This window comes from Heterocephalus glaber, unplaced genomic scaffold (assembly GCF_053883595.1).
Source record: "Heterocephalus glaber isolate CG9 unplaced genomic scaffold, H.glaber_assembly_v1.0 deba00000594, whole genome shotgun sequence".
In the NCBI taxonomy this organism is placed as follows: Eukaryota; Metazoa; Chordata; class Mammalia; order Rodentia; family Bathyergidae; genus Heterocephalus; species Heterocephalus glaber.
In genome coordinates, this window is record NW_028258151.1 from 15,273,782 (window position 1) to 15,300,969 (window position 27,188).

Here is a 27,188-nt window from a genome sequence, read left to right on the forward strand (position 1 = left end):
GTCTCGACCTCACTGTTTACTACACCCCTTCCTGGTGTGAATTGCCTTCCTTTTCTGTCGTCTGCCTATCTTTCCTCTTTTCCTCGGTTTCTCCGCTCTTCTCAAGCTCTCATCCTTACAATAATGCTGGAAGGAGGACTCTATTACCACTTCCCCTTTATATATAACAACAATTGAGAGAGTTTGGATAACCTGTCAGGGCTGACCCGAGGTTGGACCAGGAAACCGCCAGCAACCGTCCAGCCCACGACCCCGGCCCCGCCCCATCTCGCCGCCGTCCTGGCCAAATCGGGCGTGCCAGTTCTCTTCCGGCTCCAGCCCCGCCCATCAGGGCTCATCCACTTCCGAGCCAGGTCCCGCCCACCGAGGCCCCACCCCCAGACCAGGCCCCGCCCCGCCCCGGCTCGGGCGGCCGGAGGACCCGGAGCAAAGGCGCCCGAGCCCGCGGCGGCGGCCGGGGGACGATGTGGTTCTTTGCCCGGGATCCGGTCCGCGACTTCCCTTTCGAGCTCAGCCAGGAGCCTCCCGAAGGCAGCCCACCCGGCCCCTGGGTCCTGCACCGCGGACGCAAGAAGGTGAGTGAAGCCCCGCTCCGCAGGCCGCCGCCAACCTCGGCCTTGCCTAGTCTGCGCCGCCAGCCCCGCCGCGTCGCGCCCGGCCTAACGTGGCGGAGGAGGCTGTGGGCGGCGGGCCGCGAAGGGGACCCGGTGGTGCCGACGTGGCGAGCGGAAGGACTGAGGGACAGACCGGCCGACGGTCACGTGGGCCCGGCCGAGTCCCTAAGGGATGGCCCTGGGAGAGACCTGGTCGGCCCCTTCTTCCTGCGGTGCGGACCACCTCCAAGCTGGTGAGACCCAGCAGTCTGGCCCCCACCCTTCAGGCCGTGCTGTCCTTCCTCAGGCCACGGGCAGCCCGGTGTCCATCTTCGTGTACGATGTGAAGCCTGGCGCTGAGGAGCAGACCCAGGTGGCCAAAGCTGCCTTCAAGCGCCTTAAAACTCTCCGGCATCCCAACATCCTGGCCTACATCGATGGGCTGGAGGTACCTGGTGGCCTATCTGCCCATCTCTGCCCCTCACCTTCTCCTGGTCTCCCACTCCTGTCTTCTCTCTGCCTGTCCCTCAGTTTCCACCCGTTGGGCTTCAGCACCCCTAGATTTGGTTTCTGCTTCTTGATTGCCTTTCTCCATCATGTCTCTCACCAGCCCCCTCAAATTACCCTGATATCGCTGTCTCTTTCCCCAGACAGAAAAGTGCCTCCACATAGTGACAGAGGCTGTGACCCCCCTGGGAATGTACCTCAAGGCTCGAGGAGAAGCTGGTGGCTTGAAGGAGCAGGAGCTGTCTTGGGGGCTCCACCAAATAGTGAAAGCTCTGAGCTTCCTGGTCAATGACTGCAGCCTCATTCACAACAATGTCTGCATGGCCGCTGTGTTTGTGGACCGAGCTGGAGAGTGGAAACTTGGGGGCCTGGACTACATGTACTCAGCCCAGGGCAATGATGGGGGACCACCCAGCAAGGGGATCCCTGAGCTTGAGCAGTATGACCCCCCGGAGTTGGCTGACAGCAGTGGCAGAGTGGTCAGAGAGAAGTGGTGGGTGACTGGGGGCAGCATGCCTCAATCTGCCCTTTTTTGGAGGCCCCTGGAACCTTGGGACCCTTAGACTAGCTGTACTTCCCCGTCCCTTGCTGCCTGGCTGGGGAGGGAACCAGGTTCCCAAGAATAGGGCCCATTTCTCTGCTCCCAGGGAACTCAGTGTGATAGGGCAGGACAGACACAGACTTAGGTATTGGGTGATTCAGAGTTTGAAAGCTGTGTGACCTGGAGCAGATATCCTTGCTTCTCTGAGCCTCAGATACTTTATCTATTAAACTGAGCAGGGCTGGGGATTTAGCTCAGTGGTTTCACCGCCTGCTACGCAAGCACAAGGACCCGAGTTCAATCCCTGGTACCAAAAAAAAAAAAAAAGTCACATAAACTGAGCTAATAAAACCCATTTCTGCTTGGGGCTGATAGATCAGCTAAGGAACACAGCCAGGGCCTGGTGCCCAAGGAGGGTTGGAGGCCTCCACTAGTGGTTGATGGGGCCCTGAGCAGCTCTGGGTCACTGCCACAGGTCAGCAGACATGTGGCGCCTGGGCTGCCTCATCTGGGAAGTCTTCAATGGGCCTCTCCCTCGGGCAGCCGCCCTGCGCAACCCTGGGAAGGTGAGCGTCCAGCCCCCAGCCATCTGCTCTACCCCAGCCCCTCTATCCCTGCCAGCCACCCACCGCCCCTTCCCTGACCCTGAGACTTCCTCTACAGATTCCCAAATCACTGGTGCCCCATTACTGTGAGCTGGTGGGAGCCAATCCCAAGGTGCGTCCCAACCCATCCCGCTTCCTGCAGAACTGCCAGGCTCCTGGCAGCTTCATGAACAACTGCTTTGTGGAGACCAACCTCTTTCTGGAAGAGATTCAGGTGAGCCCTCCCCCAACCCCCATCCTCACCCCCAGCTTCGCCCTTACAGTCCTTGCCTCTGCCCCCACCGCACCTTTTCGGCTCTCTCATAATTGGACCCCCTGATGACAAGCATGGACTACAGCACTAAGCCCTTTGGGTGCAAAACCCTGGCTCCAACTCTTTGTTTTGTTTTTGGTACCGAGGATCGAACTCGGGTCCTTGTGCTTGCTCAGCAGGCTGTGAAACCACTGAGCTAAATCCCCGGCCCCCTGGCTCCAACTCTTACTTGCTGTGTGACTTTCCAGGGTTGAAGCTCAGTCCTAATAATAATGTTACTTCAAAGGAATATGGGGCCTGGGGGTGTAGCTCAGTGGTTGAGTGCTCGCCTCGCCTGAATAAGAAAGGCCCTGAGTTCCATCCTCAGTGCTGCAAAAAAACAAAGCAAATAGGCTGGGGATTTAGCTCAGTGGCGCCGTGCCTGCCTCGCAAGCACAAGGTCTTAGTTCAATCCAGGTACCACAAAAATAAAGCAAACAAAGCATAGGGAAGAGGTGCGTAGCACAGGTTGTCCATGGGGGATCCATTCCAGGACCCCTGTACATACAAAAAATGGAGGTGTGTGAGTGCCTTATGTAAAATGGTGTAGTGTTTGTGCATAACTTACATTCTCCTGTACTGAAACTGTTTCTAGGTGATTTATAATACCTAACACAATGTAAGTGTTATGTAAATAGTTTGGGGTTTTGGGGGGTTTTTTTGGTACCAGAGATCGAACTTGGGACCTTGTGCTTGTGAAGCAGGCACTGAAACCACTGAGCTAGATCCCTGGCTGTAAATAGTTATTATACTGTATTGTTTAGGGAATCATGACAGGAAAAGTATGTCTGTACATGTTCAGTATGTACTCAGTATTTGTTTCCCCAATATTTTTGATTTGTGGCCCAAGTAGGGCAGGAAGGGTCCCTGGAGAACCTGAGCCAGATCTTAAAGGAGAAACTGTTGGAGACACTGAGCCCTGCTGCCTCCCAGCCAGTGTGGAGGCAACAAAAACCTTATCTTTTGGAGTTCTGCTCTCATGGACTTGGGGATGTGCTCAACCCAGCCAGGCAGGGGAGCCAAGTAAGGCCCTTACTTCATTGGGCCTCAGTTTCCTCATCTAGGTTGTTGTGAGCAGAAGAGGTATTGCGATAGAGTCTGATCCACTAGTGGCTGCGCTCCTGGTAGCAGGTCAGGTATGGCAGACAGGATAGTCATTAACTGACAGGCTGGCTGCTGCTGTGTCCAGGCCTGTGCTGGCAGATTTTATGTGCATTTTCTGGTTGAATCCTTTAAACAGCCGTGAAAAATCATAGAGTTATTACCCCATTTTATGGAAGGAGAACCTTGCCCAGAATCACATAGCAAGTAAGTGGGAGAGCTGGGCTTTGAACCCAAGCAGTGGGCACTCCAGAGGGCACAGTTCTGGTCCTGCTCTTTCAGGCCAAGGTGTCCCCTGTCCTTACATGTCACTGGGTGTATGTGTAACCAGCTGCTTTCCTCCTGGGTCCTGTTCTCACTCCCCAGATCAAAGAGCCAGCTGAGAAGCAAAAGTTCTTCCAAGAGCTGAGCAAGAGCCTGGACTCATTCCCTGAGGATTTCTGTCGGCACAAGGTGCTGCCCCAGCTGCTGACTGCCTTCAAGTTTGGCAATGCTGGGGCTGTGGTCCTCACACCCCTCTTCAAGGTCAGTGCGGCCAGGAGCCCCCATGATGGCAGAGCTGGAAGGCCCAGAGCTTCACAGGGCCCCAACACCCAACGGGGTGCATTCAAACTGCCAAAAGAGAAGTGCTAGGGTGGGGACAGCCCTGCAAGCATCCAGGGGTGGGCAGCAGGGCAGAGCAGCTCTTTGCCCACATGAGGAAGAGCATCATGGTGGTTTGGCAAGCTGGTGCCACCTGACCAGCTGCAGGAAGGCCATCTTGTTCTTGGGGAGGAGAAACCCTGTGCTTCCAGATTCCTTTGTCTTCAGTCGCTTTACTTCAGAGCCATTGACCCTTCCTCATAATTTGCAAGATAGCTCCCCTGGTCTGAACCATGCACCACTCCATTTTCCTGTCCTCCCACCTCCCCTCTCAGCATTCAGCTTCCTGACTTCTGGGGACTGGACCCTCCTCCTTCCTTGGACCCCAACCCACCCTTATGTGGGCACCTGCCTTTCCCCTCCCCAAACACCCCAGGAGACCCTTTGTCCTGAAGGCACTTGCTGGAGGGGGAGAAGACAGCCATTAAATCCTGTGTAATTGGAACTCTCAGAAATTGTAGGCAAAATTAAGTCTACACATGGTGTCTAGGGGCCTGTTTTCGTGAATGTATCTTGTTTTGGTTTTTTATGAGAGGACAACTCTTCATAGGTGTCCCCCCCATTTTTTTTTTTTGTACCAGGGATCGAACTCAGGTCCTTGCACTTGCGAGGCAGGCAGCAGAACCACTGAGCTAAATCCCTGGCCTTTTCTTTTTTGTTTTTTGAGACAGGGTCTTTGTAGTTTAGGCTGGCCTTGAACTTATTATTTAGCCCAGCTTGGCCTCGAACTCGAGGCAATCCTCCTGCCTCAGCCTCTCAAGTGCTGGGATTACAGGAATCTACCACCACCCCCAATTCTTCATACGTTTCTTTGAGTTTTTTTAAATATATTTTTTATTAGTACATGTTTGCAGTGCATAGCAGTTACATTCATTGTGTGGAGTACATAACACATCTTGTTTTTTTATCCCTTTCCTTTCATGGTGCCTGTTTATAGGAAGGAGTGTGGAGCATTAATCAGCCTCCTCAAAGAGGCCTTGTCCCTGAAAGGCTAAGGGCAGAGCTAACTGAGATGACCACTGAGGACCTCCGCTCCACTCCAGCATCACACTATCTCATTCCCACCTGGGAAACCAGCAGGGAGCCTGTGCAAGTGAAGCAGGCCGCATGAAGTTGTCCCATTCTCATGGGTGTAGCTGAACCCCTTTTCCTGCTGTGTCCCTCAGGTGGGCAAGTTCCTCAGTGCCGAGGAGTATCAGCAGAAGATCATCCCTGTGGTGGTCAAGATGTTCTCATCCACTGACCGAGCCATGCGCATCCGCCTCCTGCAGCAGGTGGGGCCCTTGGGCAGACCTTACCCTGGTCCACTCTCTTAGACCCTAACCTGGCTGCTGGGGAGGTGCCTTCCTTTCCTCTAGCCCAGGCAGGTGGCTGTCCAGGGACCCCTGAGCTCCTTTCCTGAACATAGACACAGATGAGGGGCCAGAAAGGCCAGACCCCTTGAAGGCCTTGGGGATGCCCAAGCTGCAGGGCTCAGAGGCTCCCTACCCCTGGCTCAGTCACTCTAGCCCTCTGGAGTGGGGACACAGTCCCTTCTGCCAACCCCAGGGCAACTGGGACAATCAGACAGGGTTGATGAGCTCTAGGGAGGGGGACCCTTGTGAACCAGGGAGAACCAGTGGCACCCAGGTACCAGGCCCTCTCCAGTTGCCAAGCACACCAGGCTTCCTTAGGCCAAACACATGGGCAGCACTCAGGAGGCTGACCTGGGAAAACCAAGTCCAGAGTGGCGCAAACTGCAGTGTGGGGAGAAGGGGCTGGCCATGTTCTCACGCCTCACCCTGGACTACAGATGGAGCAGTTCATCCAATACCTTGATGAACCAACAGTGAACACCCAGATCTTTCCCCACGTCGTGCATGGCTTCCTGGACACCAACCCTGCCATCCGGGAGCAGACAGTCAAGGTGGGTGTGGCCAGGCCAGAGCAGTTCAGTGAACACACCTGGTTTTCCCGGAGGGCTTGCTCAGAACACAGAGGCCTTGGTTTCCGGCTATGGGTCTGAGCAGATTGTGGGAAGGCAGGCACAGTTTGTGCTGTATGCTTGCATGGTCCAGACCGTGGGTGTAGCCCTTGCCAGCAGGGGTACAGGCTGGTCATGGCCCACAGACCTTTTAGAGGATACTACCTGAGCACCTGTCTGTGCCCAGCTCATGCCCTGGCTAGGATGTAGTGTGCCCAACCCCCCAGCCCTCAAGGGGGGCCAGACTGTAGACCTGGAAGACAATAAATAGAGGAAATATATATTATGTTAGGAAATGAGTGTACAGAGAGTTTGCAGTTTTAGAAATGGGACCACCTTGCCAGGCATGATGGTGCACACTACCTATAATCTCAGCACTTGGGAGGCTGAGGCAGGAGGATTGCCATGAGTTTGAGGACAGCCTGAGCTACATAGTGAGATAGTGAGTTCAAAGCCAGCCTGAATTACATAGTGAACCCTGTCTCAATTAAAAAAAAAAAAAATGGGACCACTTTGCTGAGGAGCCTTTATGGAAAGGGGACCAAGGAATGATCTACAGGAGATGAGGAAACAGGTACAAAGGCCCTGTGGCTGGAAGGACTATAAAAGTAGCAGCAAGAGATTTAGCCTGGCTAAAGGGAAATGGTTGTGGGAGGTAGAGTCCAGGGGTGACAGTGGGGTGTGGCAAGGACCTGGGGCATTCTTTGGAAGTGCATCCAGAGCAGTGACACCGTCTGAGTAAGGACCAGGTTAACAGGAGGCTGGGCCCCAGCTGGACTCAGTCTGCTTCACAGCCAGGTGGAGATGAGCTGGCCACTGGCCATGCACATGTGAAGTTTAGGGGAGAAATCTGGGCTAGGGGTTCACACCTGCAGTCTGTCAACTAATAAGGGAGCCTGTTAAAACCTTGAAATGGGAGATTCCAGGCTAAGAGCATTAAATATAACAGGCCAAAGGATTCACTCTGGGATGTGTGAACATTAATATCGCAGCAAAAGGAGCAGCCATTGAGGTTGGGGGGAGGCCCAGGAAGGGCTCATGTCCTGGAAGACCGGAGATAAAAATTTTAAGGTGAAGAGAGAACGTGGGGGTATTAAAACTACTGAGGGGGCCGGGGATTTAGCTCAGTGGTTTCGCTGCCTGCTGCACAAGCGCAAGAACCTGAGTTCGACCCCTGGTATCAAAAAAAAAACCCCAAAACTGCTGAGGGATCAGTTTTGGTGAGGACAGAATTAACCATTGAATTTAGCAATGTGGAGGTTATCAGTGTTTTCAACCTGAGCCAGCTTGGTAGTGAGTGAAAGTCTAAGTGGTGTGTAGACAGCAGAGAGCAGAGGAGAGAAACGGGAGACAGGAGTGCAGACAAACTTCCGATGTATTGCTGTAAAGGCAGACAGAGAAATGGAGAACCTTCTTTGTCAATATGCCAGTGGGTTTTGCAGGCTTTGGCAGGTCTGAGAGCCAAGGGCCACCAGTGGCCAGTGTACTCTTCCAAGAGGCCATTCCTACCTTGGCCTGCAGTCCCTACTGTCCCCTTCATCCCACAGTCCATGCTGCTCCTGGCCCCAAAGCTGAATGAGACCAACCTCAACGTGGAGCTGATGAAGCACTTCGCACGGCTGCAGGCCAAGGATGAACAGGGGCCCATCCGCTGCAACACCACTGTCTGCCTGGGCAAAATTGGCTCTTACCTCAGTGCCAGTGTGAGTGTCCCAGGCTCAGGATGCCTGTGTGCTGGTCCCTCATTCCCCAGAGACCTGGACCCTGGGCACTATTAGCTCTGGTGTTGCACTCCCAGAGCTGGATTAGGTTGTACCAGGTGTGCACAGCCTGTAGAAGGTGGACCTGGGATCTGAACCAGGGTCTGCTTGTTCATCCCCTCAGCCAGGGTCTGTATTCTTGGACGTTTGTGATACCCAGGCAGTTAATAGGAATGAATAGATTGGGTCAGCAGGGCAGGGAGGAAAGAGGCATGTGCCCATCCCTGGGCAGCTGCTGCTCTGGCCCATTTCCCTGAGGCAGTCTGGAGCCCAGTGGTCGGGACAAGGAGGCAAGGTCGAGTTTTAGGTAGATTCTCCCCATTTAGGTTGCTGGTGATGATAAATCCCCTGTTCTGGAAAGTAAGACCTCATGGGTCTGGGCCCCCATGTTAACCCAACACTTAGGAGTCCTCTCCCCCTGCCCCACCAGACCAGACACAGGGTCCTCATCTCCGCCTTCAGCCGGGCCACAAAAGACCCATTTGCCCCATCCCGGGTTGCGGGTGTCCTAGGCTTTGCTGCCACCCACAACCTCTACTCAGTGAGTGACTGTGCCCACAAGATCCTGCCTGTGCTCTGTAGCCTCACTGTGGATCCTGAAAAATCCGTTCGGGAACAGGTAAGGCACAGCTGAAGCCTGACCTTGGGGCTGGGACTCTAGGGGCTGTGTGGGCCCTGGCCAGCCTGGTGGGCTCTCAGAGATCTGGGATTCCCCAGCTCCGCCCCTTGCTACCCCACAGGCCTTCAAAGCCATTCGAAGCTTCTTGTCCAAACTGGAGTCTGTGTCAGAGGATCCCACCCAGCTGGCAGAAGTAGGTGAGTGGCCCACAGTTGTGTTCCTTTTCCTCTGCCATGTCCTTGACACTAATTTGGTGTGTCCTGTCCCACTGGTGTGTCTGAGAGCTAGGAAAATCCTACTAAGAAGTCCTGACTCCCCACTCTACTTCATAGATAGGAGGACACAGGCCTGGAGAAGAGAAGGGACAGCTGCAGGTCACTTGTCCTCCTTTCCCCTCCCTGCCAAGCCTGAGGTGCCCATACTTGCCTGTTTCTCCTGCACTACCCAGAGAAAGATGTCCATGCGGCCTCCAGCCCTGGGATGGGCGGAGCTGCAGCCAGCTGGGCAGGCTGGGCTGTGACTGGAGTCTCCTCACTCACCTCCAAGCTGATCCGTGCACACCCCACGGCCACACCGGCTGGGACAAATGTGCCCCAGAGACCACCGCCTGAGGGTAAGTGTTCCAGCCTGGCTGCAAAGTGGCTGAGAGGACCAGGAGGTGACAGCCCCAGGGGCTGCTATTGTCTGGCTCTTGCAATGGTGATGGGGAGCTAGGGGATGAGGTGGGGTCTAGTCCCCTTGTGGGTTTCCTTGGTGCCCCTCTCTCATCTTGCTCCCAGTCCAAAGACCTCCCTGAGAGCTCAGGGACTTCTGTTCCCAGGACATCCTACCCCAGCCCCCACCCCTGTGCCTGCTACCCCTACAACCTCAAGCCACTGGGAGACACAGCAGGAGGACAAAGGTGAAGCAGAGGACAGCAGCACTGCTGACAGATGGGATGATGAGGACTGGGGCAGCTTGGAGGTGAGTAGGGTGAGGCTGGAGTTAGGCCTGCCCTCTGCACAGCACCCCTGCAGGTCGGCTCATGGAATTGGCTCTGTAGGCTGGAGCCAGCACCTGAGCCCATACTCAACTCCAGGGGCCCCTGGAGCACAATGGGAAACAGACAGGCGGGCAGTGGTTGAATAGACCCTGGACTTGCCACTCTTCTCTGTGCCCTGTCCCTCATCCACCTGTGTCAGTGCCCACCCAGCTTAGGGTCAGCAAGGAAAGGCTACCCCAGGCCTAGAACCAGACCAGGTCTGTGGGGGCTGCCGAGGATGGGTGGGAATGAAGTGGGCTGCCTTGAAGAGAATCACAGAGCTCTGGGCCAGTCTCCCCATCTGGCTGACAGCAGTCTCTGGACCCAGAGGCAAGGGGAGGGCCATGGAGCATCTAGACCTGATCCCTAGCCTGAGAGATGGGCCATGTCAGGTAGGGGTCAGTGTATCCACTTTATAGACAGGGAAGCAAGTGAGAAGACCACATGGGTGTCGAGGCATGGGGGTGCTTCCCTATAATTCTAGCACTTTGGGAAGCTGAGACAGGAGGTTCACAAGTCCAAACCCAGCCTGGGCTACTTAGCAATTTGGTGAGACCTTGTTTAAAAATAATTCATTAAAAGCTGGGTGTGGTGGCACAAGCCTGTAACCCCAGCACTCCGGAGGCTGAGACAGGAGGATCACTGTGAGTTCGAGGCCAGCCTGAACTGCATAGCAAACCCTGTCTCAAAAAAAAAAAAAAATCATACATCTCCTACTGTGCAAGCGCAAGGACCCGAGTTCCATCCCCAGTACTAAAAAAAAACAACAAAAAAAAATCATTAAAAAAAATGGGGATGTTGCTCAGGGCAAAGGCCCTGGGTTCAATCTCCAATATCACACATATAAACATGGAGACCACAGGGTGGAGCCCTTGGCCAGAAAGGGGCTTTTGGGAGTTGGGAGTGTTATTGGTCATGTCCTCTCCTTCTTACTCTGCAGCAGGAGGCGGAGCCTGTGTTGGCCCAGCAGCATGACTGGAATTCGAGGAGCCAAGCTACCAGAGCTGGGCAGGTGAGCTGGGTCAGTCAGGGTGCATTGTGTGTGTCAGGGTAGGATCTACCTGCCCCTCTCCCCTCAGGACATGCTATTCTGCAGGTCAGCCACCCGGAGCGCAAGTCCCCAGAGTCGGACTGGAGCAGCTGGGAAGCTGAGGGCTCCTGGGAGCAGGGCTGGCAAGAGTCCAACTCCTCAGAGCCACCCCCTGAAGGCACGAGGCTGGCCAGCGAGTATAATTGGGGTGGCCCAGAGTCCAGTGACAAAGGTGACCCCTTTGCTGCCCTGTCTGTGTGTTCCAGTGCCCAGGTATGGGTCAGTGAGGGTGCAGAATGGGGTAGACCTCAGCTGAGTGTCAGCCCCTACTGTAGCCAGCACTTCCCTTTTTAGCCCAGGCCAGATGTGGACTCATGGGGTGAGGACAACTGGGAGGGCCTGGAGACTGAGAGCCGTAAGTGCTTCCCCTGGAGGGCTGGCAGCCAAGGCAGGAGGGCCTGGGGAGCTGATACCTGCACAGGTCAGCCCTCAGCCTGTTTTTCCTTCCCTTCCCCAGGGCAGGCAAAGGCTGAGCTGGCCAGGAAAAAGCGTGAGGAACGGAGGCGGGAGATGGAGGCCAAACGCGCAGAGAAGAAGGCAGCAAAGGGCCCCATGAAGCTGGGAGCCCGGAAGCTGGACTGAACCCTCGGTATGGGCTGTTCCATCGCGAGAGCAGGCCCAGCAATGTATTTATTGTACAAACCATGTGAGCCCGGCCGGCAGCCTGCCAGGCATATCTCACTTGTACATATTCAGAGCCACAATAAATTCTATTTCACACGCCCTGTCCTGGGCTCCATCTAGTCCCTCCAAGATGGCTGGGGTCTGGCGCTGCCCTGCACAGTCCTGGCCAACCACAGATGTGAACATCAATTTGCTTTGAAAGCCAAGAGTAAATCAAAGAGGCACGATCTGATTTATCACTTTCTAGGACTCATCCTCAGGAAGACCAACAGTGCCCAGCAGACCCAACACCAACCATGAATGGGGGCCTCTATGGGTACCCTCAGGCCTTGGGGTGCAGAAAAGGGTCTGCAGGCCCTGGAGGGTCCCTGGGTCCAAACGCTGAATTGGGGCAGGAGCCAGAGACTGAGCTTGGCCCCCAGTGTCAGCCGAAACCTCTTGGTGATCGGGTGATCGCCAAGGTTGCTCAGCGGCGGCGCTGAGGCACACAAGCCCCGTGCGGGCGGCTGCGAGCGAAGCCGGCCTTGCAGACGCAGCGGAAGGAACCACTGGTATTCACGCAGCGCTCGCTCTTGCATAGCAGCCCGCGCTGGTTCAGTTCTCTGCACTCATCGATGTCTGCAGGAGGGGGCGACAGTGTGGCCTTCGCTGAGCTTCCAGCCCACCCCCACCGGGCCCATCGCTCTGGCCCCGAAGTCCTGCTCACCCACACAGCGGGAACGGGAGGTGTCCAGCTGGAAGCCTCCCGGACATTCGCACACGGCGCCGCCCGGCCTTGGAACGCACCGGCCACTCACGCAGCGGCACTCGTCTGAGTCCTCCTCGGAGCTATCTTCGTCTGTGCCAGCCGGAGGGATGCGGCCGTCAGCATCGACCCCACTGAAGAAGGACAGCTGGATCCCTCCCCTCCCCTTGCCCCAGGCTGTACTCACCTCTCGGGGGTTTTCCCAGCAGCAAGGGGCTCGCGTCCCAAAATGAATTGCTCTCACTCTGCGATGTCTGGCAATGGGAGCCTGGGAGGAGGGTCAGGAAGGTCAGTGACCTCGTTGTGCCCCCGGAGCCCCCACCCCAGCCCTTGCCATGCTCACCCGCGCCACGCGGCGGGCACGGGCGGCACTGCGCGCCCCAACCGCGGCCCTGGCGGCAGCAGCAGTCGTCGAAGGTGAGCGCAGGCCCGGCCAGGGGCCCTGCGCACATGCCGTCCTCCCCGCGCCGGCTCCAGCACACGTCACGCCTCTCCGAGGTCCGCTCTGCGGAGGAGACTGGGGATCAGAGAGGGGCCTGCGGCGGAGACAACTACTGCATTCCTCCTCATCCGCGTGGGGGCCGCAGACCCGGGGCTCCGCCCGACCGACAGGACCCCGGAGTCGCCCTCACCCGCCAGGCTCTCAGGGAGCTGGCAGTCGCGGCCGGAGGGCCCGGGCACCCAGGGCGGGCGACATTCGCAGCGGTACGAGCCCGGCAGGTTGACGCAGCGGCCAGGGCGGCAGGCTGCCGGGTCCTGACACTCGTCCACGTCTACAGGCAGCGAGGGGTGGGTGGGGGTGGCAGTCACGGCTTGGCCCGGCCCGCCGCCTTCCCTGATCCCGGCTGCCCGGCCCGGGCCTCACCCATCTCCTCCGGGCTCAGACACTGTCGCTGCGCGGGGCTGTACTCGGCCGGGGGGGTGCAGGCGCAGCGATAGCCGCCGCGCGTGTTCTCGCACACGCCGTTCCTGCAGTTGGACTCGTCCAGACACTCGTCCACGTCTGCGGGGAGGAGCGCGGTGGCAGTGGCAGGCCTCCGTGGTCGGGCCCAGGGCTCCTCCCGCCTCTCCACTGCCTCCGCGGGGCGGCTCACCCACGCACTCCAGGAGGTTCCCGTCGTAGTAGAAGCCCTGCTTGCAGTAGCACTCGTAGCCAGGCTGCGTGTTCACACACTTGCCCTCCTTGCAGATTTCCGCCCCGAACAACATACACTCGTCGATGTCTGCAGGGTGACAGCCGTGGGTGCCCCGCCGCCTCTACCTCCCCGGCCACTGGGCCCGCAGCCAGGAGGCGGGAACAGGGCTCATCCGCAGAGCGAAACAAACCCAGCCTGCAAAGCGATCCCCGCCAAGTTTGGAGTGACAGGGCAGGGCGTGCTGGGGGCGGGGCAGGCAAGAGGGCATAGGCCTGGCTTTTGGCCCAACCCACAAGTGGGCAGCCGCAAACCCGGGGCGGGGCGGGGCCAGCGGGCGGAGCTGTGTCGGGACTTACCACGGTGGGCTGGGATGCCATAGTTGACAATATTGTTGTCCTGTGTGTAGCCCTTTCCATCCGGGCAGAGGCTGTGAAACTCAGCTGCGGGGAGAGAGCAGACGCGGGGAGGGAAGGAGGTAGGACTGAGCGCGGCCTACGGGCCGGGCCGTGGAAGGCAGACAGGGACTCTCCACCTCATTTCCCAGCTACCCATGGGAGGACCATTTCTCCTAGTCAGTTTCCAGATAAACCAACCCAGGCTCTAGGAAGGGCTCCTGACCTGAGCTGTAGACTGGGCATGGGTAGATTTCGCAGTGGTCTCCCCAGCCGGCCCCCAGGGAGCAGCAGCATTCCTGCTGGGTTACGTTAGTGGCCAATACACTGTCACAGAACACCGTGTCATCGAAGTTAAGGTAGCACTCCTTCTTGTGGTGTGGCTGCTCCACCTCTGAGGAAGGAGTTAGCTCAGGGTCGTGCAGACTGCTCACCCCTTCCCTGTCCATCCACCGCATCCCTCTGGCTCCCACCTTCCTTCTTCCTTTAGTGCCACATGAGAGCTAGGCTCCCCCCAGGTGGTGGTCAGGACCCTTAAAGGTCTGGTCCTACTAGACTCCCCCAGGCAAAAGGTATATTTCCTATTCTGCAAATTCAGGAGAGTGGGACCACGACATGTTTCTGGACTCCAGCTTCAGCTCAGGGTACTTGTCTAATCTGAGGAGGGAGCTAGGAGACACTTACCCTCACAGCCATGATAGTCCTGGGTGGGTGTGAAGCCCTCATCGCAGACACAAACGTAAGAGCCCTGCAGGTTCTCACAGGCCCCATGGGGCAGGCACAGGCTGGGGTCTTGGCTGCATTCATCTATGTCTGCAGGGAGTGGCTCTGATGAGGCCCAGCCCCTTTCCCTGGGATATGCCCCCACAATTTCAGACCCTCGATTTCCATAAAGTGCACACAACTTAAGTCCCCTGGAGTCTGTCTGTATGGGTAGGTGAGTGCACATTCACTTTTGTCATCCTTCATAAGACCTTCATGGCACCTGGTGACAGTCAAATGAAGTCCTCTCAGCTTGGCTTTGAGGACCTTCTCTTTGATTTTTCAATACCTTTCAGTCCATACTGTACTCCAGCCCCGACCACAAAAGTGTCCGGTCTCTAAAAGCAAGCTGCTCCCAGATCTGTTTTGTAAGTACTGTTCTTGGGAGTGGAATACCACCCTGTGCCTTTCTCTGCCTAGGGAACTCCTACTCTGCTTCAAGTCCCAATTCAATGGTCACCTCTCCATTAACCTCTAGCCTAGACTTTCTTGGCATTCCAAACCCTGAGAATCAGTTTACATTTTGCCCTGCTGTGAGCTCCAGGTCCCTGCTGAATACTTATTGTACAGCACAGAATCTGGCAGATACACTACTGGATGATCAGTTAGCTCTTGTTGATGAATGTGTGTATGGCTGAGTTGATGGGTTAGACTGATCTGTAAAGAGCTGAGCAGAAAGGTGGGTGTGGTGGTGCACATCTTTAATCCCAGCACTTGGGAGGCTAAGGCAAGAGGATCAACTCTAGTTCAAGGCCAGCCTGGGCTACATAGTGAGTTCAGGGCCAGCCTGAACAATAAAGTGAGACCCTGTCTCAAAAAAAAAAAAAAAAAAAAAAGAGCTGAGCAGAACGCCTGTGAGTAGTAAGTGATTACTACTGTCATCCTTTTTAGTCAGGTGAAAGAGTGGAAGAACGAGTGTAGGATGTAGGATGGATGAGTGGGAAGGAAAAAAATAAAAGTCTGCAGTGTATCTAGGGGATTGCTGCTCCCTGCCTCCCGCTCAGGAGCCCTCAGGCCATCCCTCATACCTTGGCACTTCCTGCCACCCACCAGCCGATGCCCCGGAGGGCAGAGACATTGGTAGGAGCCATTGGTGTTGATACAGTCACCCCCAATGCAGGCCGCAGGAAAGTCACATTCATCAATGTCTGTATGGGAAGGAGCAGGTGGAGAATAGCAAATGCATATAGCCTAAGCCTGCCAAAGCCCCTAACCCTGCAGCCCTGGGTTAATCCAGCACCCCCACACCCCATCTGGAATCTGGATGAGGACTGGATCTGGGCAAGGGCTCTGGAGGAGGAAGGGACAGGCCAGTGCCTGGGCTCCAGAACCTCTCACCCTCACAGTGGCTCCGGTCCCTTGACAGATGGTAGCCAGAGAGGCACTGACACTGGAAGGAGCCTGGTGTGTTGGTGCAGATGCCATTGTCACAGACGTCCCCAGCCTCACACTCATCCACATCTGCAGGGCACAGTGGGTGACAGAGGCCAGGCTGGGGTTAGTCTCAGGCCTCTGCTACTTTTTTTTTAGTTCCTACCCGGGGCCTAGAGACCCAAATGGAGGTCAGCAGAGCTCGAGAGACCTTCACCCCACTCCTACATGGCACACCATGCCCCAGCAGCCACAGCAAGTATTTCTGGCATCCCTGGGCCAGGTCTGATTGATGCTCAACAGCTCATCAAATAAGAGGCACTGTCTCTGTTTTGTCCACACACCACCTTGGGCTTTCTCAGCTTCTCAGATGATGCTCTGCGGACCTCACCGTGTCCCTCTTTCTACTCTCCCACCTACCATTCACCCTCCCTCATCTCCTCCTGCTCCCCCTACAACCTACCCCCGTGTGAGCAGCCCCACTTCAACCCTACCTACACAGCCCCACAGCCCTCAGTCCAAGGTCCAGGTGGGTAGGTCTGGCCTAGGACTCCCAGCCTCTGGTGTTGTCTCCAGCCCAGCAACCCATAGGGACCACCCCCTCAACCTGTCCAACGCTGAGCTCAGCATATCCCCTCCCAAATGTGCAGTGTCACCCAGAGTCCCCAAACCAGACCCCTGGAGTGTCCATCACTCCCATCTCTCTTCACCTTGACATCCAGCCAACAATTAATTGATTCTAATATTTCTCTATCATCAGACAATCTCATGATGATCCTGAGCCCACTGCTCTTATCCCATCCACTTCCTGTCCCCTCTCATCCTTCATTGCTAATTCCTACTGGTCCCTTTAGACAACTCAGGCCTCCTTCCTGCCAGTCCACTGGTGTTTTCCCCAGCTCCATCCAGGCCTCCTGCCTTGTCTCTACAGTCTGTCTTATGTTCCGAAGTTTCTCTGAATCCCAACCCTCAGCTGTCTCTTGATGTGTAATAAACATCAGTGCAGGAGACTCTACTAATGCCGTCCAAATCATTAACCTTTTTTTTCTTCAAATTTAAATAACATGCCTACAAGAAAAAAACTAAATAAAAATAAAAGAACAAATGTAAGTAACATGCTTTGCAAACGCAGCTTCAAGCCTTGCCTCCAAGACCCTACCTGGATACTCTGTCTCCCCTTCTCTGTACAATGAATGAGTCACCGGATCAGTGAGCTGGGGATGAATTAGTAGCCTCCCACCCAGCCATTTCAGAGACAGGATGGCCCAGGCCCCTACAGGAACTAGGGGGTGGCCTGCGGGGCCGGCGTGAGCTCACCCACACAGCTGCGGCCGTCCGGCGCCGGCGCGTAGCCCTGGGCGCAAGTGCAGTGGAAGGAACCCGGGAGGTTCTCACACCAGCCGGGAGAGCAGGGACTGCCCTCCGCGCACTCGTTGATGTCTGCAGCAGAGATGGCTTGCTTCAGACACTAACCGCATAGTGCAAGGGTGTGGATCTCCTCCGCCTGGGGTTAGGGGGCGCCCTTCTATTCCCAGGAGCCCCCACCCTTCAGGCGCCTCTTGCTGCCGCTAGCCCCACCGACCCCCCCTGCCTGATCCGGAGCCAGACCCGGCCCCACAGAGCGGGTATCACCTGGACAGGTCCCGCCCACCGCCCGTCAAGGCCCTGCCCTCACCGCGGCAGGCCCCGCCCCCTTGGCTGCGGTAGCCGGGCTGACAAGGGATGCACTTGAAGCTTCCGGGTTTGTTCTCGCATTTGCCATCAGGGCAGGAGCTGGGGTCCCGGCATTCATCGATGTCTACGGAAGGGAGCAACAGGAGGACCGGTATGGGGACAGCGTGGCTGGCCAGGCGCTCATGGTCCTCAGCGCTCATGGTCCTCCTTCATCACAAATCGACAAGGCGAACCTGCCCTCTGGGCTGAGACTCCAACCTGAGAAGTTTGGAGCTGAGCCGTGATGAGCGGAAACCTCCCGCCCCCATACCAGGTCGACAGAGAGCTGAGAACGCCCTGTGGTCAGCGGGCCCCCACCTTCGCACACGGGCGGTCTCGAGGCTTTGAGCCGGTAGCCCGGGTAGCAGTTGCACTTGTAATGGCCGGGAAAGTTGATGCAGAAGCCGCCGTCGCCGCACACGTGGGGCTTGGAGCACTCGTTCAGGTCTGAGGGGAGAAAGAGGAGAAAGTGGGAGCGCGGGGAAGGGTTACTCCACGCCAGGAGGCGAGAGCCTGCCCCACCCGAAAAGCCCCACGGCGCTCACCCACGCACGAGCGGCCCCCAGAGCCCACGTGGAGGCGGTAGCCGTGGTTGCAGTGACAGTTGTAGGAGCCGCCGGTGTTCAGGCAGGTGCCCTTCCCAGGACCGCACGGCTCCGCATCACACTCGTTCACGTCTGGGAAGGACCGGCGAAGGGAAGTTGTGAGCCTGGCCTGCCTCGGGGCCAGCCAACCACGCGCCCGCCCTGCCCGCGCTCACCCACGCAGTAGCGGTGCTGCGGATGCGACCTGTAGCCGGGGTTGCAGTGGCAGGAGTAGTCAGAGGGGCCTGGGACGCACTCTCCGTGCCCACAGATGTTCTGGTTCAGTCGGCACTCGTCGATCTCTGGGGGCATCAGCAGCCCAGGGGGTTGAGCAGGGATCACCTGTCTTCTGCCGCGACCCCAGGGCAGACCCTGACACCCCCCCACACCCCAGTCCTACTTATGGGAATACTTGAGCCGAGTCACAGGCTGACCTCAGGTTCATGCACACCTGGATTCCAATGCTAGAATTTTCTACGCCTTATTTTAAATAACCTCAGTGTCACGATCCCAGATGCCCCCATACAATACTCCAGGTCCAGACATTGAGAACACTCCAATACCAGGCCCCCTGATACTTCCATATCCACTCACTCCAAGAGCCTGACCTGAGCCACCCCAAACAAAGCCATATTCCCCTGAGGGCCTGGTCATCCCAGTACCCTTATCCACAGGGCTCTGAGACCCAGTTCTCCTCATGTCAATACCTTAGACTCTGTAGCCTCACGTGCACTGATATCCTCTAGCCAGTGACTCCAACACCCTTTCCCCAGGGACCTGGGCCCCCAGGCCACCATGGTGTATTATTTCCTCTCCCTGAGGCAGGGGAAAGGCAGGCAGGACCCACTTCCTTGGACTTCTGACTTATGTCAACAGGTGGTCTGATGCAGGAACACCCCTCACCTCTGTCTTCCAGCCCAGGACTTCTGCTTCCTCCTTCTCCCTCCTTTTGATCCCTTCTATCCACAAGTCTTACCTCCAGTACCCCACTCCTACCTCCAGGCAACCCAGGCAGTGCTGAACCTGGCCTGGGCCCAAAGCCACCCAACCAGTGGCCTTCACCAGGCTGCTCTTTGCCTGCAGCCACTCTCCAAGGGCCTTCCTAACACCCTCCCTCCCCAGGTGCCTCATCAGCTATGTTCCCAGAGCTCCCAGGGCTGCCATCTTCCACCTGAGCCCTCACCCTAGAAGCTCATCTAGGCTCATGGTTTCACTTGGGCTGGCAGCTCCCTTATGCTTCGGAGCACACACTGACATGGGCTTAATTCTGGCTCAACTGTGTGACCCAGGGCAAGTCACTGAGCCTTTTTGTGCCTCAGATTTCTCATCTGGAAAGTGAGAGGAGCAATACCCACTTCACTTTAGGAGAAGGTTAAATGATATTTAATATGAAAAACTCTTCAGGTAGTGCTTGGCACAGACGGATTGCTGTCTGCAGTAACAATTATTATAATGCTCAAATCTTTGTGGGCACTTCCTGTAGCCTCCAGCATCAAACCCAAGCCTCTTTAACAAGGCTGCATGTACTGCCTCCTCAGGTTCAGACAAACCCATCTGTATGTGGTTTCCCTCTTCTGCCTAGTGTTTCCCACTTCCATCCCTTTGCCCAAACTTAACTACCCTTGGAATGTTCTTCTCTTCAACCTGCATGCCCCTGCAGTCCCCACTTCTCTTGAATTTCTAACAATCTTTAAAACCCTGCCCAGAAACTTTAAGTCTTTACTCATCTACCCTACATATTATCACAAACCCGACTTCCTTCCTTCTTTGATTTATTTTTTCATAGCGTTTATGAGACTTACTAGATTTTTACTTACTGATCTGTCTTTTGTCTGTCTGCTCTGCAAGGACAAGAAATTTTTATCTGTTTTTGTTCACTGTAGTATCCCTAGCACCTCAACAGTGCATGACACATAGTAGGTACTCAATAAATACAAGCTGAAAGAACAAATATCCAGACTGGGATGACCACCACACTATCTGGACCACTTGTGAGCAAGGTGGGATACCCACTGCTCACCACTTCCTCAGTGCCTAGCCTCAGACAAATGTTAGCCTGGTGGTGCTAGAGAATGATTGGAGGGGACAGGAGGAAGAGAAAGACTGAACTCAGGGGAGTGGCCTTGCTGGCAGGCCTTACCTGTGACCTGAGTAGGGGCAATCTCCACCGCACTGCGGGAGGGGGGCAAGTCTGGGGGCAGGAACCAGCGGATGGTAGGTGGCGAGGGGCGGGATATCAGCTCTGCAGGCAGCAGCAGGCGGGCTGGTCAGAAACACCCTCTCTTCTCCCCCCAAATCACACCCCAGCCTCACTGTCCAGTGAGTACCTAAGCTGTGATCCCCCCTACTCCAACTAAGCCCCTTCATCCCTGCATTGCCCAGCTTACCTGGGTAGGGCCGGGCAGGAGAGGTGGTAGCTGTGGAGTGGCTCTGCTGTACTGACCGCTCCTCGATCAATGGCTGCAGGTAACAGCAGCATGAGCCCTCCCTGAATCCCTCACTTCCTTTACCCCTCTCACCTGGGGTCATACTCACTGGATCTGTGGTCAACCCTAAGAGGGAAAAGATGAAAATATTAAAGGTTGGGGTGGGAGAGGATGTCAGGTGTGAAATTAGCAGCTGGGGCTTTTTGATTAGGATCCCTAAGACTTCAATAATCACGTCTCTGGTTCAAAGGTCAAGATTAGTCCTGGGGTCAGAGTGTGTTTGCTTAGTGGTCAGGGCCAGGTCTGGAGAGTAATGTAGTGGCTGATCAAGGGACTAGGTTACAGATGAAGGCACAGGAAGTTATAGCCTAGTGTCTGGGTTAGGGGTCAGAGGGTCAGGCCTGGGGGTCAGGGATTAGAATTAGGGGCTTAGATTATGAGGTCATAGCTGTGGAGAGGGGTCAAAGGGTCAGGCCGGACCTCTCTCTTCTTCTGTGTCCTCAGGTGGTGGTGCCCGGCTGGGGCTCTCAGGAAGCTGCTGGGGTTTGGGTGGTCCATCAGGGTGCAGGAAAAGGGAAAAGTCACTTTCGCCCTGGATGGTGAGCGTCTGGTGGGAGGTGAGGATGTGGTACCCTTTCCCAGCTGGGCAGATCTCTTTGAAGGCAGCTGTGGTAAGAGAACAACAGACATAGAACTGTTTCCTGGCCAGATCCTTGATTAGGCAGCTGCTCCTGCTCCCCCGCCCCCCGCCCCGCCCCGCACTCACCAGTGCCATCTGCTGGGCAGCGCTGACACCTTGCTCCCCAGGCCTTGCCCACGCTGCAACAACAGAGCTGGCGGGTGAGGCGTGTGGTCAGGGGGTGCTGGCACTGGTGCTCTGGGCTTACTAGGCGGAAACACAGGCTCTTCTCCTCAGGCTTGTCCGCTGCAGAGGGCAGTGCGGGGGGGGGCGTGAGCATCTGGGCCTGAACACTCTGTGTCCCTCTGCCCAGCTGCTCCAGACCTTGCTTCTGTGGCCCAGACAACCCTTGATACTCATGTGGCTTCTGAGTTCCTATAAACCTTGACACCTGTGTGACCACTGACCCCACGGACCCTGATCCTGGCTGCTCTGTACTTCACCTTCTTTCCCATTAAACCCACTACCTACAGGACCCTGACTTCATATAAGCCTTGAGCCCAAGTGACCTCTAACCTCAGATCTCAGATGACCCTTGGCCCCACTGATCCCAATCCTATCTGCTCTGGGCCTTGTTCCTCATGCACTCAACCTTCAACCCTACTCTGACCTCTTACAACCTTGGATTCTTACAGCTGGGAGCTTTAAGATTCCCACCCAGGCCTGTAACTTTCCAGTATCCTGAGGGCCCCCATCTCACCAATGCACTGAGTGCGGGAGGGGCCCAAACTATGGCCAGGTGGGCAGATGCAGCGATAGGAGCCCAGGCTGTTGAGGCAGTCACCGGGCCGACACATTCCTGGCATCGTGCACTCGTTGATGTCTGTGGTAAGCAGGAGTTTGGTCCCTCTAGTCTGGTGCCATAGGGTGACAGCAAGCTGCTCCAAGAACCTCAGGGTCCTGTCCCAGCCCAACTCCTCCCTCACCAACACCGAGACACCCTCCCCATGGTGACCTCTGGCTGCCTCCCCAGTCCACAGATCTCCTGCTGGCAGTACCCTGGCAGTAGCTGCTGTTGAACTTCTTGTAGCCCTGGGGGCACTCAGAGCCCACCTCACGTATAGGGCCTGGCTTCTGCACCCCTGTATCTGCAGAGAGAGGAGAGTGTGGTGGGGGGGGGATACTGGGTGCTTGTGGAAGAGAAAGGAGAAGCATGGGGGTGCCAAGTGGATGGGGAGGGGATGTGGCGACATAGGTAGGGCAGGAGACTCCTGCAGGGGTGGGAGGAGGGTGGGTTGGGGGCCCCCACTGAGCCCAGGCACTCACACTGCAGCTGAGGGCACTTGTGGCACTTGCTCTGGCCCCAGGCAGTGCCGATGCTCCCACAGCAGTCCTCCTGCTTGGTGAGGCCGGGCAGGGGGTTGCTGCCACACTATGGGGACGGGTGGCAGAGGAGTCACAGAGTACCAGACGCCACTCCCCTCCTACCTGAGGCCCTCCTCCCCAGCCTATGGATCCTCAGTTTTATGTAATGCTCATGAGACCCTGAGAGATGGCAGAGTGGTCCCCTGGGGACAGTGTATTCACTTACTAGCTGCTTGGGCAGCGTGTCCTGGAAGCAGCGGCCCAGGGGTTTCTGGGAGAGTGGTCGTTGGTGCTGAGGCTTGGAGTGTGGCAGCAGGTGCTGGGAAGGGGCAGGGCCCTCGGCTTTTGGCCCCTCGATGCGGTGCACCTGGACAGAGGCCTCAGGCGGGTGGTGGACTCGAACATTCACCACGGGGGGCGGGGCCTGCACTGAGAGCGGGGCACGGTGGCCTCAGGGCTGCTCAGTGCCAGGGTCGCCCAGCTGGGCTGCTCCAAGGCTGGCCTCTGCCCAGATCCAGCCCCATGCCAGCCCCTCTCCCCCGCCCAGAATTTGCCCTTTGCTTGGTACCTTCTGCTGATATCTGTCCTGGCCCCAGGGGCACCAGGAAAGCCGCATGCTGGGCAGGAGGCCCCTCCCCCTGCCCAGGAGGATCGGCGATCACCTGCACCGCGTAGATGGCATGCTTGCTGGCCACGGACTCGCCCTCTGGAACCAGGGGCTGCAGGGTGCCTGTGGACCCCGCCCGGGCCAGCCCTGGACCTGAGCCTCCTCCTGCACCGCCAGCTCCTCCAGCAGGCACCTGGCAGAAGCGGCCGGTGAAGTCGGGGGGACACAGGCACTGGTTTCGGGAGGAGCACTGGCCACCGTTCATGCAGGGCAGAGGGCACACCACTGAGAAGGGGACATGAGGCAGGTCACCGGCTGACCTCCAGCCCCCAGGCCCACTCTCTCCCACATCCTGCCCCCCTTCCCTTGCCACCCACTGGCTCTGTTGTCCTTGGGAAGCTGGTTTTGGTGACACATCACACACACAGAAAATGCCCACTCTAGGTCCCCAACCTTATTATACCCACAGTGGGTTGTGGGGTCAAGTTTCCAACTTAAATCCCAGCGAGGCCATGTGCCAGCTGTGTGACCCTCTGCAACTCACCTCCCCTGCCCTGTGCCCCACTGCCCTCGTCCTTGGGCTTGTTGTATGGGTTAAATGAGGCAATGCTCATACAAACACTTGGCATACAGAAGTGCACAGAGAAGTATGGAATAAGTAACTGTGAATGCTGCTGCTGCTGCTGCTGCTGATGGTGGTGGTGGTGAGCTGCTTTCCCATGACCTTTTCTGGAAATTCGAACTTTCCCTTCTCATCCTCCTAATTCCAGCCTCAGTCCCTCTCCAGGTTCATCCTCTCTCCCCTTGCCTCTGCCTTGCCACCCCAGAGCCCACACCTGATACTGCCAGTGATGCCCCATCTCCGGATACAGCCAGTCCCTGACCTCTCCTGTAACTCTCTTAGCCACCTCCACCCCAGCACTGTCTGAAATCAGCATCTCTCCCTACCTAGGTTCACAGCCAGGAAGCGCTGCCTGCCTAGCTGCACAGAACAGCACCTTTTTCTGCTGCCCCAAACCTCCAATGAACTCATCTCCCCTCCTCCCCATGGCCCCCGCCCCTCCCCCAGCTCTTGCCATGCCACCCAGACCCTCTGTCTCCCTGCTTCATCCTACCTCTCCACAATCCCAGCATCCCCAGAGAAACCTACTTCAGGCAGAGCTCTGGCAGAACCCACACCAGCTCCAGACCTTGCTTGGACATTCAAGGCTCTCCACAGCCCAGAACCCTACCAGGCCCCTCTGGTCTTTCCATGTGCACTCTACATCCCAGGGCTCACCTCCCTCCTGCCTGCCTTTCATTCCACCCCAGGGCTCTGTCTCCCATCTCCCCATGTTCAAACCTGACCCTTCTGAGCTCAGCTTCTTCCCCAGGAAGGGATCCCTTCTCACATCCCACCTACCATGTTCACTCTCCTGAGTTTCCTTGCTTAGTTATAGTCATGTCAGTCTCCCCCACTCTATAGGGTACTTTGGAGGGCAGGGTTTCTGCTCTGGGTCCCAGAGGAGGGACAGGAGATGAATGAAGGAGAGAATGAGCACAAAGTGAGACCTCACTGTTTCTCTGTCACATACACCCAACATGTGGTTCAGGACCTTGGAGCCCTAAGCTACTACACTAGCCAGAGCCCCTCTCCTGCCTACCCCAGGGGGATTCCCTCACTTCCTCGGGAAAGAAGGCAAGGCCCAGGGATTTAGCTCAGTCATTCCACCACCTGCCCCACAATCCAAAGGTCCCGAATTTGATCCCCGGTACCAAAAAACAAAAACAAAAACAAATAGGGAAAGAAGGCAGCTGTGCTGCTTTCCAGGACACCTGAGGGTTTCGGTGGGACAGCCTTAATCCCTCCACCCCCACCCAGCCCATCCTGCCTGGCCTCTTGGGGCCAACAGGCTTCACAGGGCAGAAGAAGTGTGTCCTGGGTCTGGGGAGGCAGAATCCTCTCCTTCCTGCCTCCCAGTGACTCATCCATAGCGGTGAGGGTGACCTCCTAGTGACATCCGCCCACTGTGGCCTGGGCACTTAGCCTGAGGGATGTGGGCAGCATGGATGTAGACAGCAGCCTGCACAGGATGGCCAGGGGGCCTGGGAGGCAGGGTACACACACACTCACATGCACAGTCATCTCCTCACACACGCTGACTTATTCTGACACCAACACAGGCTCATTATGTAAACACTCCCATCCCCTCCCTGACAGTGAATGCAGACATACACCCAAGAAAACAACACAGAGACACTGGCTAATCACTGTGCGCTACTCCAAGGCCTAATCATGCCCCCAAACACATGGGGGCCGTGTGAACATACACACACACACACACACACACACACACACACACCCCATCTGGTGGAGTTTCTTAGGGCTGGAGTGGATGAGTGAACAGAGGAATGTGTGAGAGGGGCTGTTTTGCTGGTGCCATCCTGGGCTCGGCCTAATTACCCTGTCCAGGAGGGTAATTACTGCTGGGACACCTCCCCCCAGCCTGGCCCACAGGGCCCTGGTGGAGGAGGCCCAAGCCCCAGGCCTGGCCCATGAGGAGATGCTGGGGAAGAGATGGGCTCCAGGCTGGGTAGGAAGGTCCTACAGGCTTGGGCTGGGGTGGTTCAGAGGGCTGTTAAGATGTGGAGAGCTTTCTAGGAGGCATGGGAAAAAGAGGCAAGCCAGTCCCCATCTCCAGGCTGCACCCCACTCCTTAGGCCTTACTTAACAGGGTCCCTCTCAGACCTTGCCGGTGTTTTTCACCCCAGCCCTGACCTCGGCTCCTCCTCCCAGAGAAAGCAGGTGTATGCTCTGGGCAGGGCCTGCTTCAGTCATTTTAAAACCTCTGTTTTGTGGGGAAGTATTCACCCCTTCTTGGACACTTCCAGCCCCTGCTCCCATTCCTCAAAACCCCTGTTGGTTCCAGCACCTTCCTGGAAGCCTGTGCCACCCACGACCCCATTCTAGCCCCCAACCCCAACCAAGCTTCAAAGTTCAGGCCTCTTGTAACACCCCCCCAACTGGCCTCCAGGACTGCAGTCAAAGATCTCTGCTATGTGTACCTTAACTCCCCAACTGTAATGCCAGAGGCTCCACTCTGCAGCCTGCCTGGTTCTGGTGCCTGTCCTTCCCGTCTCCCCACCACTCCCAGCCTAATCCCCCGGCCCTCACCCACGCGGAAGCCGGAGCCAGTGAGTGTGTCGGTGCTGTGGCCATTCTCTCCGATCAGCGTCATGTTGGTGCCGTGGTGACAGCTGTCCCGACACTGGCCTTTGAGACAGGTCCGCTTGCAGTACACCGGCGCAAAGACCACCTTGAAGCGCTCGCGGGCTAGCGCCCCGCCCCCGCCGGCGCCCCGCTCGCCGGCCGGCCCCCCCTCGGCCCCGCCGCCCGGGCCCAGCAGAGGCAGCAGGAGCAGAAGCAGCAGCCCCACCGCCTCCGCCCGGCGCATCGCAGGGGCCAGGCCGCCGGCGACCCCTCGGGGCCCGGGCATCCGGGGCCGCGCGACCCCGGGAGGCGCGCCGGGCGGGGGCTAAGGGCCCGGCGCCCGCGGAGGTCGAGGGCCGGGAGCGCGGGCCAGGCGCGGAGAGGGCAGCGAGGCAGCGGAGCGAGAGGGGAGCGGGCAGGGAGGGGACGGCAGGCGCGCGCCGGGGCCCAGTGCGAGGCCGGAGATGGAGGTGGACCGCGGGGAGCCCAGAAACTTCCCGGCCCGGAGAAGCTCAACCAGGCCCCGAACTGAGGCCAGGCCGAGGAGGCTGGAGCCAGTGGAGGCGGAGAGGAGGAGCGAGCGAGGGGAAGGCCGGGCGGCCAGCCCGCGGCGCGCCCCCCTGCCCGGCTGCTCTCCGGTGGCCGCCGGGAAGCAGGAGCGCGCGGGGAGGACGCAGGGAGAAGTGAGCAGTTGTTTTCCCTGGCTGGAGCGCGGCGCGGCGGCGGTGAGGGGGGCTGGGACGCTGGCCCCGGGCCAGGGAGACAGTTTTTTTTTCTGTGTAAAGCGTCGCCGAGGCCGCCCGCAGGAGCGAGGGTGTGCGGACGGGCGGGAGGGCTGAGGTGGGGGCGTTCCCCACCCCAGATGCCCGCCCCGCCGGACCCCGCTGGGTCCTTTCCAGGGAGCCCTCACCTGGGACCCG

General features: G+C 57.3%; 2 protein-coding genes across 9 annotated transcripts; one reads left to right on the plus strand and one right to left on the minus strand.

The window, feature by feature from the left end:
• Positions 1-380: 380 nt before the first annotated feature.
• On the plus strand, positions 381-11,454 carry Scyl1 (SCY1 like pseudokinase 1). Of its 4 annotated transcripts, none has more exons than XM_013074839.3 (17): positions 381-575; positions 901-1,041; positions 1,244-1,593; positions 2,117-2,207; positions 2,305-2,460; positions 4,006-4,164; positions 5,448-5,555; positions 6,074-6,187; positions 7,792-7,947; positions 8,435-8,623; positions 8,745-8,820; positions 9,072-9,236; positions 9,444-9,586; positions 10,585-10,656; positions 10,724-10,947; positions 11,029-11,089; positions 11,192-11,454. In XM_013074839.3, the coding sequence occupies exons 1-17, from the start codon at positions 465-467 to the stop codon at positions 11,288-11,290; spliced, it is 2,415 nt and encodes an 804-aa protein (XP_012930293.2). In that variant the 5' UTR covers positions 381-464; the 3' UTR covers positions 11,291-11,454. The 4 variants fall into 4 exon arrangements, with proteins under 4 accessions (XP_012930293.2, XP_004852453.2, XP_021120253.2 ...); XM_004852396.4 differs by having other exon boundaries at positions 10,741-10,947; XM_021264594.2 differs by having other exon boundaries at positions 10,588-10,656.
• Positions 11,283-26,657, minus strand: Ltbp3 (latent transforming growth factor beta binding protein 3). Of its 5 annotated transcripts, XM_004852400.4 has the most exons (28): positions 26,233-26,654; positions 23,040-23,363; positions 22,698-22,900; positions 22,433-22,538; positions 22,165-22,254; positions 21,867-21,989; positions 21,254-21,412; positions 20,968-21,153; positions 20,597-20,613; positions 20,449-20,521; positions 20,202-20,303; positions 18,238-18,363; positions 18,023-18,154; positions 17,796-17,924; positions 17,440-17,562; positions 17,082-17,204; positions 15,732-15,854; positions 15,422-15,541; positions 14,316-14,444; positions 13,858-14,025; positions 13,596-13,679; positions 13,198-13,326; positions 12,969-13,106; positions 12,736-12,876; positions 12,447-12,608; positions 12,291-12,371; positions 12,065-12,196; positions 11,283-11,976 (listed from the first exon to the last, which is right to left on the minus strand). In XM_004852400.4, exons 1-28 carry the CDS (start codon positions 26,552-26,554, stop codon positions 11,825-11,827), a joined length of 3,897 nt encoding a protein of 1,298 aa, XP_004852457.1. In that variant the 5' UTR covers positions 26,555-26,654; the 3' UTR covers positions 11,283-11,824. The 5 variants fall into 5 exon arrangements, with proteins under 5 accessions (XP_004852457.1, XP_087061436.1, XP_021120252.2 ...); XM_087205310.1 differs by having other exon boundaries at positions 20,449-20,613; positions 26,233-26,657; XM_021264593.2 differs by lacking the exon at positions 20,202-20,303 and having other exon boundaries at positions 26,233-26,656.
• Between the last annotated feature and the right edge of the window lie 531 nt (positions 26,658-27,188).